Source organism: Arvicola amphibius, chromosome 13, assembly GCF_903992535.2.
Source record: "Arvicola amphibius chromosome 13, mArvAmp1.2, whole genome shotgun sequence".
In the NCBI taxonomy this organism is placed as follows: Eukaryota; Metazoa; Chordata; class Mammalia; order Rodentia; family Cricetidae; genus Arvicola; species Arvicola amphibius.
Window position 1 is genome coordinate 49306244 of NC_052059.1, and position 18621 is coordinate 49324864.

Here is an 18621-nt window from a genome sequence, read left to right on the forward strand (position 1 = left end):
TCAGATCGGTTTTTGCTTGGGCACTGTTATTATTTGCTTTAGCAAGCTATTGAAGACCTGTTTCTGGCCTTTGTTAAAATGTGTAGAAGGTCTAGCATCTTCAAAATTTTGTCATTAGATGTGTTGCTGTGTTATTGTTTTTCTGCCTGGAGTATATATTTTTATATATAATGTAAGAAGCAATTTTGTTACTTTTGCTGAGAAATGCAATCAGTGGTATTTTCAAAAGTAGATTTTTATATGTACTTTACACTTATTTTAAAGACAGGTATTTGTGTTTTAATCAGAAAGAAAGTTAGCTATGACAGTAACTTCATTAACACTGTATTATAGAGTAGGTGGCTGCACAGAAGTTCTGACTTTACTTTGCACCCACCTGGGGCGTCAGTCATAGGTAGACACTTGGGTCTTGCTTAAAGTAATTAAATGATGATGAGTATTTCATGGGTATTTCGGTGTGAGTCTTTCATGTCAACATTTTTACTAATTGACTTCTGATTTGTATCTTAATTTGCAATTTATGGAAATAGTTGTTTCTATCTACAGATTAAAGTTTGAAATGCCGATAAATTCAGTATTTGGTGTTTGATTCCTAAACCAGGAGAAACAGAGAGAGAGACAGAGAGAGAGAGAGAGAGAGAGAGAGAGAAGAGAGAGAATATTGATTTGAATCAATATTGATTTGCTAGCCTTACTCTGTCACTCATGTGTGCTGTGTTAGTCATCTGAGTCAGAAGAATATTTATCTCTTTTTAAGTTGGTAGTAATAGCTACTACCAGTGCTAGTTTCTGAAGTGCTTCATCACTCCCTCTTAAAACTTAAAAACTAAAAACATTCTTGAGTATACTTGTGATAGTTGAGACTCAGAGAAATTGAGTCTACCTAGCAGCAAGATAAGCATTACCCCAGGACCCACCTGCAGCTAAGCTGTGCTGGGGCATGCTTTGTTATAAGAGTCTTCCTACGTGCCTGGTACCGTGGCAAAGATGGCTGGAGCTCAGTGCCGCCCTGGCATGGACGAGGGTCAAGGCTTACTCTCTGGTTAAGGGTTTGTTGAATGCCATTAGAATGTGTGCATCTCATTGCAAGTTTAGATCCACTTCTGTGGGTGGTTCCCGATAGCAAGTTAAATTCGGTGATTTTTTTTTATTGCTCCCTCCCCAAGGAAATCATTTGGAAAACTATTAATGTCATTTTTCTGTGCTTTTTGTTTTTTAAGTTTTGCTCCAATTCAAAATTCCAAAATAATTTTGTGAAAAAAGATTAGTAGATATTAATTCTTAATACTCCAAAGTTGCATAATTAAACTTTTTGTTCAATGCTGAGTTACATAACTGTTTCTCAATTTCTGTCTTTATTCCACAGAATGGTAAATAAGGCTGGCCGTCTCTGGAAAGGCCACTGATCCGCCTCATGTAAAGTATGCTCAGTTCCTTCCCAGTGGTGTAAGTATCCTTCTCGGTTCTAATGTTAGCTGGTTAGGACTGTGACTCAGATCTGATGACAAATGCTTTCAGAATTCAAAGAACTCGTTTAAATGGCATTTATTTCTTTATGTGTGGGGCGGTCCTTCAATTGCTTTGGCTTGTGTGTGGAGGTCAGGACAGGTTGGTGGGTAGTACTCTCCTTCTTCCATGTGGGATCAAATGCAGGTTTAACGGCAAGCACTTTTACCCATCTTGCCAGCCCATGGTGAAAGAAATTCGTAGAAAACTATTCAAATGGTGTATGTCTTTGACATCAAGGTAAACAAGTGTAATCATATGGTGAGGAATGAGGTTTCAGACCTGTGAGGTTTTTGTTTTTTCTTTTTTACCATTTTTACTTTCAACATTGTATTTTGACATTTTCCATTTAAACATAAAGTTTTTGTATTTATTTTTTTTAAAAAAAAATATTTTATTTTAATTATGTACATGTGTGGGCATGCACTAGTGAGTGCAAGTGCCCCAGGAAGCCAGAGGCTTCAGAATTGGAGTTACAAGTGATTGTTAGCAGTTCCCTGTAAGTGTTAGGGACCAAGCTCAGGTCTTCTACAAGAATAGTAAGTAGTCTCACTTAACTGCTGGGCCTCCTCTCCGGCCCCATCATTATTTTTAACTGTTTAATAGCTGAGAAGCTGGTAAGCTAGGTGGCTACGTGTTGGCAAAAGCTCCAGTTGCATTCTTAGCAATAAGCAGAATATACAAAGCATGCTCTCTTAATGCTTGATTTGCGTGCAAACTCCTAAGGACATCGTAGCCACTTCTCTTCCCTACTGCAAATGGTAACGTAGTTCTGCCTCTTATCTAATGTAGCTGCTAGCTGTTCTTTGGAGTCAAGGCAGAGAGATACAAATAGAGATGGTGGTGTTGTGTCAAGAATGTTTTTGTGCTGGAATATGAACTGTAACCACCAGTTCATATAAAATAGGCCTCAGAATAAAAGTATTCCGGGAATTTCAGAAATTAGAGAAGATAAAGGGCCTATTAGCTCATTAAGTGCATCTTTAGCGTCTAGTGCAGAGTGCCTTGAGCCTACGTAATTTCTAAAATTTGGTGGAGTCTGTTTCACTTAAATTTCTTCTGTTTTGGTTGACAGTTCTATAATCTAATAAGTAGACATTAAGATTGGTTTTCTTTATTATTTAGGTTTCTCTTTGAAGCCCCCTCCATCCCCCAACACACACATACATTGATTCTGTGATTTAGTGCAAAGTCTCTGGAGAAGATCCAGATGACAGAACTGTCGCCTGAGTTTCTGCGAGTAGCTGTGCCCTAGGAAAGGCACTTTATCTTTGGGACTTTGCCCTCCCCACCCACCCTTGCCTGCTTGCTGCTTTCTTTGTCTTTTTCTGTTCCTTTTCTTTTTCTTCCCCACCCTTGTTTTTGGAGACTGGAGTCTCACTGTGTCTAAAATAGCCTGGAACTTGCTGTATGCCTCAGATTGGCCTTAAACTCAACAAACATTTGGTCATCCTCCCGAGTGCTGGGACTGTAGGTGTATACCACCACATCTGGCTCTTTGACAGCAAATGAAAATAAAGAGATGATGAAAATATAGGTTCACAAATCACACAGTTCATTGGCACACAAAGAAAAGCCTCCGCTTGGTTCACAGTTCTTTTTTTGGGGGGTGGGGGTTTCAAGACAGGGTTTCTCTTTGTAACAGTCCTAGCTGTCCTGGAACTAGCTCTTGTAGACCAGGCTGGCCTCAAACTCAGAGATCTGCCTGCCTATGTCTCCCGAGTGCTGGGATTAAAGGCAGTCACCATTGTCTGACCCTATTTTGTGTTTTGAGACAGGGTCTTGTGTAGCTCAGACAACCCTCAAAACTTGCTACATGGCCAAGGATAACCCTGAACTCCTAATCTCCCTGTCTCAGCCTCCTAAAGTTTCTGAGGAGTGAGTCAGTAACATGAACAAACCTCAGAGGACTGTACTTAACGTACAGTTTTGGTACATCTTGACCACACAGTGAGTTCCTAAATTTTTGAAGCTTATGTGTTCAGTTAGTGCAGTACTGGTTTCTATGGGAGGTAAAGCCTATGACCCAGGTGTACCTTTAGGGGAGTGACAACGTCTGTTGATACTCACCGTAGAGATCTGCAAGATCACGAAGAGGACACATGGAGGTCACCTTGATTGACTGCTGCATACTTAGCCCCAAACAGAACATCTATGCCATCCCCTCCAAGGCCTTGCTAGGCCCAGAACGTTGAAGAGAGAAAGCAGGACTGTGGGACCCACAGGACAGAGGAGTGCAGTGGGAATGCTCCCTTCTGTGACGTGAATGCAGTAGCCAGTGCATTGTATACACATTGTCACAATTTTTAAAAGAATTCATTCAATTAAAATAGAAAACAAAATTAAGGAACGTATTGCCAAATGAAAGCAGCAATAAGATTTTTTTTTCCCTGTGGGATTTTTTTCATTTGTTTTCTTTTGTTTCTTTTTCAGCACGTGATGCTGGAGGGCAGTGCTGATAGCAGCAGGTGAAGTTGCAAAGCTTTCAAACTTTCAAACTTAAATGTTTTGAAAGCTAGTAGTTCTAGTCAGCAACTTTCTACAGGGTCTGGGGAGCTGTAATGTAACATTTCTAAAAGAAGGGAGAGTTCTCAAGTGAATGGGTGTTAACTCCAGATTCTCATGTACAGAACTCTGATGAGACTTAATATTCTCTGGCCTGTACTCTCAGTACTCGGGACACAAAGGCCGAAGAAGCATGTGTTCGAATCCAGCCTGAGCTACATAGCAAGACTCTATCTCAGACATGTCAAAACAACAAAGTACTTTACCCTCCAAGAGTAAAAGGAGGAGCTTCATGAGCTGCATCCTCAGATGATGGACATCAACTCTGCTTTATCTTATAAACATATTTGTCATGTATGGCAGTATTTGCAATCGTTTTAAAGCTGCATAACAGATTACCCTCCAAGCTGCACAAAATGGAACTCAATCAGTGCAAATTTAAAAGAATACTAAGCTTGATTGACACACTGGAATGGAATATAACTGTACATTTCACAAAATCTTTTTATTATGAAGACCATTTATAGGTGGTCTGTAGTCATAGGCTGTTCTTAGGCTTTAGTCGGTTTACCTAATAATTTGAACTAAAGAATCATTTTTACACTGCAATGAGGCTCAGTTCACTGTAAACATTATTTCTTACTTACCCTTACATTCATTTTCTTTTTTGAAGCCACATATTTGATAGAGGTAAGAAGAGAGGAAGCAATGTTATATAATAGTAGTAGGTAGGGCCTGAAATGTCTGAATCATCCTACAGTGACCACATAAAGCAAAATGGGTCTGCCTAGTTATTCTGGACAAGATAAAAAGAGCAGAAATGGCCAGGCATGTGACACACGCCTTTATCCCAGCACTCGAGAGGCAGAGGCAAGCGGATCTCTGTGAGTTCCAGGCCAGCCTGGTCTACAAGAGCTAGTTTCCAGGACAGGGTTGCAAAGCTACAGAGAAACCCTGTTTCAAAAAACAAACAGCAACAACAACAAAAAACAACCAGCAGAAATGATCTGTGAGAAAACTTTTGTTCGTCTAAAAAGTTAACTATTGATGCTTTGCAATTCATGTCATTTTTGACCCTGGTGATTTCAATGCTATTAATCGTTTCTTAATGCTTAGCTGAACTCTTCTGTTGTCTGTCTTTGGAATATCACTTATAAAGGTATATCCCAAGCTGTGTGGCTTGTCTATAAAAGGTTTTAGGTGTTACTGCAAAATATGGTCAATATCTCAAGATGTACTGCGGTCTCACAGTATCAGTTTAGGAGTTGAGCTGTAAGTCCTGAACTGAATTGTTCTTTTCTAGTTTAATCTTTGTCTATCATATTCGATTGTCAAAATTCTTAAATTATTTTCAATTAGTGTTAGCTGGAGCCTACATTCAAATTAGTAATTTAAAGCAAAACTGCCCCTTATCCTGTAAGTGATGTCTGTGCATCAGAAAAGTAATTTAACTCCTCAATGTCATCTTTTGTCATGTGAGGATCGCTGGCATTCTGGTCCTAGATGACCTTTAAAGGTCATTTGCTGCTGTTGTTTTATGAAACTGTGCTTCCACTAGGTAAATCATGAGGAGTACAAATGGAATATGGCATAGTATATCCCGTCATGTGTATTGACGCGCTGGCATCTTATTCTCAGTGTCCACAAGAGCTTCTAATCATTTGTGTGTGTTTGTGTTTTCTTGTTATGTGCATGATGTGATCCTACTCAGGATGCTGTTGTCCTTTTCTAAGTCACTTCTTTCAAGCCTGGCACTGTGACCTCTGCGTTAGCTCCCTTGGCAGTTGGGGGCTGTTTCTTGGTACAAATTACAGATATCCATTTAAACACGGTGAAGTGTAAAGGGAAGTTGATTGTTTCAACACCAAATAAGAGAGAGCAGAATTGTAAGAAGCTTAATAATTACAGGGCAACAATAGGATGCTGCAGGGCTTTTCCCTTGTTCTCTGCATTTTTTGGTTATCTGCTCTATTCTTCCATCAGCTCCTGCTTCGCGAAAGTATTCCTATGACTTAGCACAGTTACACTTACTGTCCCTCTTACCATAGTCTAAGTAGACTGTTTTGAAGAGATCCTAGTTTATATTCCTGTGATTGTCTGTTCACCAGAAGTTGATTTCTGTGAAGAGCTGACCCAAGAACATGTGCTTAGGAATGATTAGGTGTTCTGGGTAATCAAGGTAATAGGTGGGCCCTATTGCTCGCCTTATGATGGATGATACCAGAATAAAAGTGGTTTTCTGTTGTTAATGGATTCTAAATGGTGTAAAGTATTTCAGATACTGTGAATTCTTGCTCATAGATAGTGTTGTGTCATATAGGGGAGGCTTGAAGAACTGCACATGACTTGTGATCTACACTGACTGAACAGGATAGGAAATATGGTTAACTTTCCTGCATCTAGATAAATAGTTTTTAAAGTTAGACATCTAAGGGAAGAACAGTTTGTGAAATACTTTGATTAGATGAAGACTGAAGGTACCAAAACAGGGCTTTTATTTTAAAGGGAAAGTACCTATGAAGATGAAAAAGTAATTATGAGGGGAAACTAGAATTTGCCACTATTTAAAAAAAAAAAAAAAAAAATGGAGCCAGAAGAGGTAGCTTCTGTGGCTCAGAGTACAAACTGCTCTTAAAGAGTGCTTGAATTTTATTTTAAGACAGGTCTCACTAAGTTACAGGATGGCCTTGAAACTTAGTCTGCTGCCACACCGTGGGCTGTGAAGTTGTTATCTTTGTACCACCAGGCTGGCCTAAGACTTTATGAAAGGGTACAAAAGTATCCTAAGCCCCAGTTTCCTTAACAGTTCATACTGTAACATTAAAAACAAAACAATAAGTCGTATCCTACCACAGAGACTTGCTGTGAGGATTACGTGAGGTCATACTATATGAAATTGCTGCCCAATTTCTTATTTCAATTGGATGTTTCTACAGTACTGTCCAGGGGTTGAAGAAATAGTAAGCTCTCAATAAGGCTTAGGGGACTGCCTAGAGCACATTTGTCCTTTAATGGATAAGAAAATGTCTGACCTCTGTTTCTCTTAGTAATTATTTATTTCAAGGCTATTCCATGCCACATATCCTATCTGTGAGTAGAAAATACAGATTAGAATAGAGATGGGTTATCATTTTCAAAATACTGAATTCAAAATCAGATTTTAGGGTCAGAGAGAGATGGGTCAGCAGTTGAGAGGCACTTTGGAAGGTGTTTGCAGAAGACCTGGGTTGGGTTTTCAGTCCCACATGATAGCTTACAAACTTTTTGTAACTCCAGCTCCAGGACATTCATTGCCTTCTTCTGGGCTGCTTCCTATTACTGCATGCATGTGGTGCCCATACATACATGCAGACTGACACTCAATACAAAATAATAGACAAATACATAAATCTTTTGAAAAGTCAGCTATTATTTTAAAAAGTAATTCAAATAGAGAATGTTTTTATGATGTAGCTAGTGTCTTAAAATACCAAGTTTCTCTCTAAGAAAACATTTTCTAGTGTTCTACAGTGTCTTATGCTAGTTTAGGTGGAAACATGTAGAACCAATTTTCGAGATATGACTAGCTCCAGTTGGCTGTACATATGAGGAATCCATTCAGAGAGCATGTCGCAGAGATGAGAAGCTCATGAGACTGCTAAGCTAAGAAAAGAAGTAGAAGCAGTGCTTGGTGTGTTGTTATATTTGTATAACCAAGTGTTTGTGTAGTCACTAGCATTTACTTAGACAAATCAAGCGAAACAGTTTTCACTGAATGACCTAACAGTTCTTTGTCAGTTTTGCTGATATTTGGAAAAGCAAGATAACACAGACTTTTCCACCAATTTCCCATTAATATGCTAATATGCATCAATATATTTTGAGATTGAAAAAAAAACTGTACATTACCACATAGTCTAAGCCTGATGCACTGTATGTTGTAGGAGGCTGCTTGTTTGTTCCCAGCTGCTCAGCCCCAAAATAATTACAGAGAAACTGTATTAAATCACTGCTTGGCCTATTAGCTCTAATTTCTTATTGGCTAGCTCTTACATCTTAATTTAACCCATTTCTATTAATCTGCGTATTGACACGTGGCTTACTGGCAAGGTTCCATCCGGTGTCTGTCTCTGGCAGGGGCTACATGACTGCTACATGACTCTCGCCCTTCTTTCTCCCAGCATTCAGTTTAGTCCCGTCCCCTCTCCTTGTCCCCCCCCCCCGCCCGCCTAGCTCTATTCTGCTAAACCACTGGCCAAAACAGCTTCTTTATTCATTAACCAATAAAAGCAACACATATACAGAAGGACCTCCCACACCAACTATATGTACTTTACCTGATGAATTGACATTTTAACATAATAAACATTTTGTTTCCAAATTCTGGTTGGTTACCAAAACTGAAAAACATAATTTTTATTCCATTATAAATTAGGTTTTATGTTACAACTGGTACACTCCTACTAAACTCAGAATTTGTAGCAATACAAACCAAAGCAAAAGAAAGTCTATTAGGACTCATGTCTTTTTATTTTCTTTCTTTCTTTGTTGTTGTGTTTGTGTATGTGTGTTATTAATATGTGTATGAAGGCGTGCAGAGGCCACAAGTGGACATTAGGTGTCTTCATCAGTTGCTCTCTACTTTATTTTGAGACAGGGACTCTCACTAAAACCACAGCTCATTGACTAGTTTGACTGGCTGGTGGTCAGCAAGCCCCAAAGATCTGATCTCTACCTCTCCAGTGCTAGAACTGTTATGTGCTGCTGCTCTCAGCTTTTGCATTGGTGCATAAGGCTGAACGTAGGCACTACTGCTTACACAACAAACATGCCACTTGACTGAGCCTCTCCCTGTCCCTTAGGATTTATATTCAATGAACTGGTGCTGAGATCAAACCTCTTCTGCTGAGGATTCTTGATGGTGAAATGTTTTTGTTAGTTGACAATAAAGGCACTTCTTCATTTTTATCCTTTTCTCCCCCCCAGTTTGCTGGAAACCATGTCTCACTATACAGATGAACCCAGATTTACCATAGAACAGATAGATCTGCTCCAACGTCTCCGGCGCACGGGGATGACGAAACATGAAATTCTCCATGCATTAGAAACTTTGGACCGTCTTGATCAAGAGCATAGTGATAAGTTTGGAAGGAGATCCAGCTACGGGGGAAGCTCCTATGGGAACAGTACCAACAATGTTCCAGCATCTTCCCTCTACAAGCCACAGCTTCCACGCAAGACCCAGCACCGGAATGTCCCCATCGCCCAGCAACAGTTATGATACCTCCCCACAGCCTTGCACTACCAATCAAAATGGGAGGGAGAAACAACGACCGATTGTCCACATCCAATGGGAAGATGTCGCCATCTCGCTACCATGCAAACAGCATGGGTCAGAGGTCATATAGCTTTGAAGCCTCAGAAGAGGATCTAGATGTAGATGATAAAGTGGAGGAGTTAATGAGGTTAGTTACTTTGCCTATTCTGAATTCCCCCAAAAGAAATACGTTTTTAAGACTGTTTTTAAATAATAGCTTGTATTTCAAAAACTGAACAATAAGAACAATGGTTTCTCCCTCCCTTCTTTGGAAATGAAAGTAAAACGTGAAATTGTGGTTTTAGATCAAACTTTTTTTCTCTACTTCAGCCCTTTTGCCACATGACAAGGCTTTTCTGGTTTTCTTGATTGTTCAAGGGCTTTCTCTATTTATGGTGTTAGCAGATAAGTTTCTGACTGATAGTTTATTTAATTCAGTCCTTACTCCTTCATTGTAACTATTTTTCTGAGTGGTAAGATAGAGTTACCATGATGTGGAATACATGCACTCCTCATGTTTCTTTGCATCATTTCAATCAGTGCAACAATTTGGACAACTGTTGGGTCAGAAATAATTTTCAGTAAGAAGCATAGATACCATCCTGCCCCTGAAAGTAGTAGATGCAACACCCACATGTACTCCATACCTCATCAGTTGCCAAGTTAGCATGTGCACTTAGAGTTTAAGCACACGTGCGCGCGCGCGCACACACAGTGAAGCCTACTTTCAGCTGAAGTAATATGGACTTTGTAGCAGACCTGGTTCACTTTGAGGGTAACACACATGTGTTTTCTATCCTATGTCCAGAACTAGGAACTTCCTGAAGCACATGGTGTGGGCTTGGTATGTTAGCTGAGTAGATAAATTTAGCCTAAACCATAAGGGTATTCTGTTTTGAAATAAGGATATGGAGCTAGTTCAGGGGATAAAGGTGTTTGCTGCCAAGCCAGAAGACTTGAGTTCCATCCCTAGAACCCACACAATGGAAGGAAAGAACCAATTCCTGAAAGTTGTCCTCTGACTACGAGCATGCCATGACATAAGGTACTCCTGTACATACACATATAGTCAGTAAGTTAGTAATTTTTAATTTTTTAAAATAAAATAAATAAAAATTTAAAAATAAAATAGAAATATACACATTTTATTTTTAATTTACTTATTTTTTTTTTTTTATTTTTCCTAGTTAACGAACCAAAAAAGGCATATGTTTAACCTGGTTAAGAATATAAGCTGGGTATGGTCACTTATGCCTGTAACTCCAACATTTGGAAGGTCAAGGCAGGAAGATTGCTTGAGTTCAAGGCTAGCGTGGTAACTTCCAGGCCTGTCTTGCCTACAGAGCATTGATCTTTCTTCCCAATAAGCATCAGAAGAAAAGCAGTACAGATGAGGCCGACTTTGGCAAGTGTAGTGATGCCTCGGGGTGCAGCGCACCATTTCAGAGGCTTCACGTTCTACACTAAGTGGTTAAAATTAGCGAGCTTTTACAAACAGAAATGCCAAAAGCATTTTTTTCAGGATATTTAGGTTGCTGTGTAAAAATGATTGCTTTGTGCTGGAGAGAGGAACTCATTGGTTAAGAGCACTTGTTCTTGCAGAGAACCCGAGTTTGGTTCCTAGCACCCACTTGGTAGTTCACCACCATATATAACTCTCTTTCTAGGAGCTACGAAATCTTCTGACCTCTGCTCAGTGGTACACATGCATGCATGCAAGCAAAACACTCATATGCCTATAATAATCTAAATTAAACATAAAAGGCGAGAGGCTGCAGAAAAATTAGTTATAGTTGATAATGAACAGAATTGTAGACTTGTCAGAAGTAAAAACAAAAGTTGTAACTAAGTTTTAACTGGTCCTGAAGATTTTCTGACATCAGGACGAATGGCGGTGGCTTGACAGTGCTGTGTGAAGTTCCATCCTCTGGCACCTCAGTGAGGGGACAGCCTTTGGCACATGGCCCTCGGTACTGAGATTGTTTTCAGGGTAAGAGGGTTGCCACACGCATGGGACGGTGAGGTACACGTAACGAAGAATATCATCCCTCATCGACAGTGAGTGTTAGCAAGCTTTTAGTACTCTGAAATACAAAAGATCAATGGGGCTATTGGTTCCACTTCAACTATTAACACAGGTGCCCAAGGCTCTCTGTTGCTGGTGACGTTCTTAGTGCTCAAGATTGAAACCCAGGGCTTTGTCTTCCACTGAGCCACATCCTTGGCCCTAGATGGTTTTAGGAATTAGCATCTATCATCATTATTTGAAAGGAGAACCTTTTGGCAATTAGTTCCTTTATTCATATGAAGGTTCATGAGATTTTAATTATCCCGCGTAGAGAATATAGTAAAATAGCATTTATTTGTTCAGGTGCTAGCTCGTTCTTGTTTGTGCATGTTCACTTGGGTACAGTCTCATGGGAATAACGTGTGTTTTCAATCTGTGTGCTCTTAATCGTGTAGTTATTAGGATGCTTTCTTCTTCCCTTCCTCTGCTTCTTGCTCAGAACAGCTCCTCTGACGTTTAGTTGGCTAGGCCCTCTAGACCTCTGGTCCCCTCCCTGTCCTCCACAGTTGAGCTTCCCCCACCCAGCTCTACTCAGGTGCCCTTCTCACTGTTCTCAAGTTTGCTCAAGTCCTTCTTAGGACTCAGGGAAACGTTGACTGAATGGCTGCTCACATGATGTTTGCAGTCCCGACAACCGTGCTGGGTGCTTGATCAGAGAACCTGAATTCATGAAAATTAATACTTTGCTCAGAAAAGTTTGATTATTGGGCAACTGAGCCTAAATTATATCCCATGTCTTTATTATTATTTTGTTGCTCGTATATTTTATCACTGACATTATTTATGCCTTTAGATTACATGACGCTTTATATTATAAATTATATTTATAATTATAATTTTTCTAAACAGTGTGAATGGCCTTTCTGGGCTTAGCCCTGCTCCTTCCCTGACATGTTATCTGCTACTTCACATCAGTCACTTACTATAAATAATGAATTCTTATTGTTGAGATATTAGAGAAATTTTCAAACTATAGCTCTTTCTGGGTATTCTGTGTCTGTCTAGTGATACACTGTCCTTCCTGTTTGCTAAACACTGACATGACAGTGACCTGGAATTGGTGGGCTCTAGTAGGAAGGATGGATACCTGAGGGCCTTCCTGCCTCCTGTGCTGTGTGTAAAATCCACCTCTTACTTGCCCACAGCACCAGCCTGTAGGTACTCCACCCTAAGACATGCTTTGCAGATTTTGTTAATTCAGTGAATCTATATTACAGTATATAATTTGGAAGTATATAATGGAGATTTTTTTTTGTGTGTGTGTAACTTCATCAGGTTATAACTGTATCCTTGATCATTTGTTCAAGAGTCAGACATTTTCTTTTCTAGTTTTGAATTGAGATCAAAAAATGAAGAAGAAAGCCACACTAGCATGTAAATTCTCAGTAAATGGTTGCATGTGCCAACAGTGAAAGCCAACTCATTTTACATTAGGACATCTTAAAAGGCCCATTAGTATGTAAGTACATGCATAGGAATGTATGGCTTCATCCACTAATAGGATACAGCAGTGTTTCCCTGCAGTCATGTATGCGTTATGAGATAATGTAAATGAGGCTTATTGGGATTAATAATGTTATACGTTAAGTATTGTGCTCTATACCATTATATACCTCATTTTGTTCATTTTGTTAGTATTTTATACAAAATTCTGCAGGTTCATACAAACTTGGTTATGTATATGCCTGACACTAAAACATAGGCCGAGCATCCTTGAGCCATGGTGTTTTAAAATTCAAAACTTCTGAGCACTCTGGTTCACAAGTGAAAAATAATAGAACACATTCCTAGACACAGTTATTTAAAATACTATCTAAGGTTACATTTAGTTTCTCTATATAATTATGTGAAACATAGTTGAATTTTGTGTTTATACTTGGGCTCTGCCCCTAAGATATTCATTATAAATATGAAAATAGTCCCAGATTTTAAAAAGAAAATCTGGAAAGGCTTCTGGTCCGGCGTGCTTCAGTGGGAGATCTCAACCTGTATTTCCTTGTGCAGGCAGGATGCTCGTGCTCTGTAGGAAGGTGACACCACTGAGTGGTGGTGCGCTCTCCCTCCATCTTCTGCATATAGAACAGCTCTCCCTGTAATGTTCTCTCTTAAAATTGTGCTTTGTATCTGCACAGGGAGAAAGTCGTGAGTGTCTTTCAACTGTGAAATACACTGTGTCGGCTTCATCTTGGGGTGACTTTGAGCTAGCTCCCTTTATAACATCCAGAAGAATGCTGAGGGTGTGTTAACTCGGAGTATGAGTCATCCTAAAGCGTATTATTTTTAAAATATGAGCCCTTTAATATGCTTTCTTCCAGAAAACAAATCAGTGTCATTTCGAATCACCATAAATAACCTCTCCATCCTGATTTGGAAAACATAAACGTACTTGAAAATAAGAATTTAAAGCTGTTGTATAAATTATTTAGATCAGGTTTTCCATTTTGCAGCCTTTAATCTCTAGAAAGTTTTCACTCATTGAACAAATTAAGTTTTATTATATGAAAAATCCATGCTGACTATGACAGAATCTTTGTACTAAAGAACTTTCCAGGCTAGTAGAATAGATGGGCTATAGAATTGTTAAGTGATAGCTTTGTTCAGAGATCTTTCTTTGTAAGCTATGATGATCAGAGAGAACTTACCTAGATAGATGACAGTTACATCATATCTTCTTAATCTGAAAGCCAGGTGTGGCGGTAGCCCTCTGGAATATGAGTACTTAGGAGGTGGAGGCAGGAGGCTTGCTGTGAGTTCAAAAGCAGCCTCGGCTCTGTAGCAAGACCATGCTCAAAACAAAACAAAGTAAGGAGCATTAGAATCAGGACAGGGTGGTGGTGCCACTAGATCCCAGCACTCCAGAGGCCGAGGCAGCAAAACCTCTGGTTCATAGTGATCCTGGGTTAGACCCCTGCCTCATACTCCTATTCTCAGATACAGACACATATATGATTTTTGAAAGTGTTTTGTCAAAAAGGCATTCCTGATGAAATCTTATATATAATATATATATATATATATATATATATATATATATATATATATTAGAAAGGGTTAATGGTGATGTTAACTAGTTTAAAAGGAAGGCAGTAGTCAGTGGTGGTTCCCATTCTGCTGAGAAGTCCACCAGATGAACAGTGCAGCGGTTTGAGAACAGCAGCAGGAAGACATGGCATGCACTTCAGGTGCCTCAGCTGAGACCAAGTGCTTGCTTAATTGGAAGTAAAAAGTGAAACCAGAGAAATAACTAGCTTGTTCTTTAATTCACTAAGACTCCAGGAGTGGACAGCCTTGAGGTATGTGAGATACTTGGTGCAGTGGGAGAAAGGATTCATTCTATTTAGGCAAAGTGTCAGACTGCCAACAAAAGGAGGAAATACGGAATAGAGGGAGAGAGAGAGAAAGGGGTGGGGAGGGAGGGAGGGAGAGAGAGAGAGAGAAAGAGAGAGAGAGAGAGAGAGAGAGAGAGAGAGAGAGAGAGAGAGAGAGAGAGAGAGAGAGAGAGAGAGAGCTGTGTAAGTGATCTTTCACGCTAGCAAATAGGTGATTCTGCAAGGTAGAATGGCAGTTACAGGAGCAGGCGAAGACAACAAAGAGCCAAGCCAGCCTAGTAGAATGAACTGGACAGTGAAGGCAAACAATGTTACTGTTTTTGCAAATACCTAGTGAACCCAAGCAAACAGGCGTTCTTCTAAAGTGACTTTAGACTAAGCACTTTGTCCATGGTGCTTTGAGGCGCCTGGTCTGAGATGTTAACTTCAGTCTGACAGTTACAGTTGACCATTTGGTTCTTCTTTTCTATGGATCCTGTCTGACTGTTTTATAGAAATAATAGTTTGTGTTTATATGGTACATTTACAATTTCAGAACTTTCTACTTCAAAGAGAGTTCCTCTGCACATATTATATGCATGTATGTGTATGTATATATATATTGTATTTATATCATTCAGTTTTTTATTTCATTGCTTGGAAGAACATTTTAAAGGCTCCCCAACCCCCGATGTTAGAGATTGAACACAGGGTCTTGTACACGCTGGGGACGCGTACTGCCACATGCTATATCCATGACCTCTGAAAATCCAACAGGAATGGAGGAGAGGAAGGGGACCAGTGAGAGTGAAGAAGGGATGAGGATGGGTCATGGCAGCCAGGGACTGGATCAAAGTGCATTATACACGTGTGATAATGCCATAGTGAGACCCATTATTTTGCACAATTAATATACACTATGGAAACGCAAATCTTTGGAATGAGTGTGTTAATGTTCTTGTTTTCACAAAGGGTGAAGCTAGAGCACAACCTTATTAAGTGGCTTTCCTTCGCATGTTTTTGTCTTTTAAGAAGTGGAGGGGCTGGAGATTGAGACCAGGGTGGGTCTTATGATGCTAGCCAGGCATTTAGGCTTTTAGCCACACCCCAATCTGTTTTTTTTAATTGTTTTTCAAAAAGTATCTATGGTAAAGCAGTGAAGAATGTCTGTTTAACCTTACTGTGAATACTGTAGAAACCTGCATAATATATAATAATGGATTCTTAGAGGTGGAGAATGGATTGCTGCTTTCTGAACACTGGGGACGCCTGTCTTGCTGCAGTCCTTTAATAATGCCATACTGCAAGGCTGTGAGTAATTTAGGCTGCTTACATAGTTGAGTTTACCTGTTCTATATGATTTAGTGTCTGCTCTAGGTGCATTTGATTTAAAATGAGTTGGTTTAAATTATTAGTCAAGAAAATACCATTTGCTCATTTTGCTTATAAAAGTACATTTTTAAATTTAATCTGGACAATTATTCTCAAATATAGTTTCATTTTCCAAGATCATTTGGTATGTTGAAATGCAATAGTTTATATAAAAAAATTCAACTTAATTTTGTAGTTATGTCAGAAGACAAATTATTTGGTTTGTGTACAAGAGCCGTCTGAAATAGCTACTGCTAAAGTCGTCTCTTGCTCATAATTGGTCCAGAGTCCAGAGACAGGCATTTTGAAAGAAATGTAGTCAGCATGTAGATTGGAATCTAATAAGTTTGTGAAATTTTAAATATTACATTAGGCAGCTAAATTTTTGTTGTCTTGTTACTGCTTGACTGTGATTTCCAATCAGCAACTCAGGGATGTTATAGAGCTACATATTGGATACTCAATATCCCATCTCTACTCTTTTTCAAAATTCACCAAAGCAGGGACATGGCCCAGATAGTGCTGTGCCTGCTGCACAGAAATGAGGAACTAAGTTCATGTCTTCAACACCCACATAAAAAAATCAGGCAGTGGTGGCCTGTGCCTTTAGCCCTGAGGGGAATCCCTGCAGCTCATTGGCCAGCCAGTTAAGCAAACTAGTGAGCGCTGAGCTCTGGGCTCAGAGAGAAGCAGAGACACTCACACGTGTACAGGCTACGAGTGAGTACAGCTGCACAGAGAGCATGGCACCCCCAACAGAGTGCATGACACTTCCAGGTGAGGGGACTGAAAGACCTGTTTACTTGAAATTTCAGGTTGGTATCATGTTCTGATAGGATACTTCTGTTTCTTCTCCAATCTGCAGTGAGACTTGAGCCCTATGAAATTTGTGGTTTGTTCACAAAACAGTTTTTAAAAGTTTATGATGTCTTTGTCTTAGATCAAGGGTCAAAGGTTTTACTGTGAATAGCTAGTGGTTAATGTTTTAGACTTTGCCAAGAGGCAAAATCAAAGGTATAGTATAGACACACTATACAAGAGAGAAAGCTGGGGATGGCAGCACACAGCTACACACCTAGCACTCAGGAAGCTGAGACTAGGGTGATCTGTAAATTCAAAGGCCAGCATGAGCTAATAGACCGTGTCTCAGAGAGAAGGAGAGAGATATGGCCACAGCCTTTCTTAGAACTTGTAATCTTAGCATCAGGAGACCGAGATGGGAGGATTGCCTTGTGTTGAGCACCACCTGGACTAAATAGTTTCAGGCTCACCTAGTGAGTGAGTTCCAGTCAGGCAGTGGTGGTGCATGCATTTAATCCCAGCACACAGGAGGCAGAGGTAGGAGAATAGTTCAAAGCCAGCCTGGTCTGTAGAGTGGGTTCCAGTACAGCCAAGGCTACACTGAGAAATGATGAGGGGGGGGGGGGGGGGGGGGGAGGGGGGAGAGAGGGGAAGAGAGAGAGAAGAGAGAGGGAGAGAGAGGACTGTCCCTACATCAAAAAGTGAAAAAAAATTCAATATGGAATCATAGTAGTTGTATATGGTACGGGGAGTTTATACAATGTTTGTAAAAAATAAAAGGAAGAATGATTTTTTTAAAAAATTATTTGCAAAGGTCCATCTGAGGAAGATTATTAGTTTGTGATTTATAGGAGGGCAGATGGCAGCCGACTGACTTGAGCTGAGTTCCTTAATCTGTTGAGCTTGTGTAGATAAGATACCATGATTCTTCAGTTTTCATCTGAACAAGAAACAGTGTTCTGGTTTTATAGTCTTTAGGCTCCAATTTAATTTTTATTTATTGTTTGTTTTGGTGAAAGAATGAGTTGTTCTTTGTTATTCTTATGGATGTCTGGTTTATGAAAGCATGCTGACTTTCTAAATAGTTTTTAATGGACCAAGAGTATATACTACCAAGGTTGAATAGTATAGTTTTTAGTATTAACTATTTTGTGTATTTATTACATGTAATATGAAATTAATAATTACTTTTAATATGAAACTGTTACTGTTTCAAATCATCCCACATTCTTGGGGGAGGGACTTATGCAGAAGGGAGGGAGAAGAAGCAGCTAAGGGTATTTTCAGTTGTAAAAATGGTGTTTATTTCTGCCCCTGAAGTATTTCCAAGATTTTAAGATGAGTGTCACTTCTACAGTTCCTCCATTAACCTGCAAACCCACAATGTACTTTCAGCTGATTTTCAATGCTGTTGCTTTTTATTTTTCCAGGACTTCTATGTATGATTTATTCCCCAATATTGAGACCATACATACTGCATATGGCAACCTTATTCCTAATTTAGATCATACACAACATGCAATTAATGGTCCTCCCACATGAGACTTGTATCCACAGTGGCATTCACTGAGGTGTCTGTCTGATGGTGTGATGTTTCAGGACTGGAGTATTTGGTGTTTCTTGGTTTGTTGTAATTTCATATTTTCACCTAAGTTTAGTCTGTTCCCCTTTTATTTTTGTGTCCTTCCTTTCTGTGTTCTCCCCACCTCTCTGCTTCACCTTTCTTTTAGCAAAGATGAGGATTTCTACCTTCAACATACATTGTT

At 39.5% G+C, this 18621-nt stretch overlaps 1 protein-coding gene across 1 annotated transcript in view; it reads left to right on the forward strand.

Moving 5' to 3' along the window:
• Positions 1-18621, forward strand: part of Hmbox1 (homeobox containing 1) — a 125476-nt gene that overhangs the window by 41318 nt on the left and 65537 nt on the right. The window contains 4 exon segments of the mRNA XM_042054104.1: positions 1367-1446; positions 8977-9202; positions 9204-9314; positions 9316-9455. Of these exon segments, the coding sequence (XP_041910038.1) occupies positions 1424-1446; positions 8977-9202; positions 9204-9314; positions 9316-9455 (500 nt within the window). The 5' untranslated portion in view covers positions 1367-1423.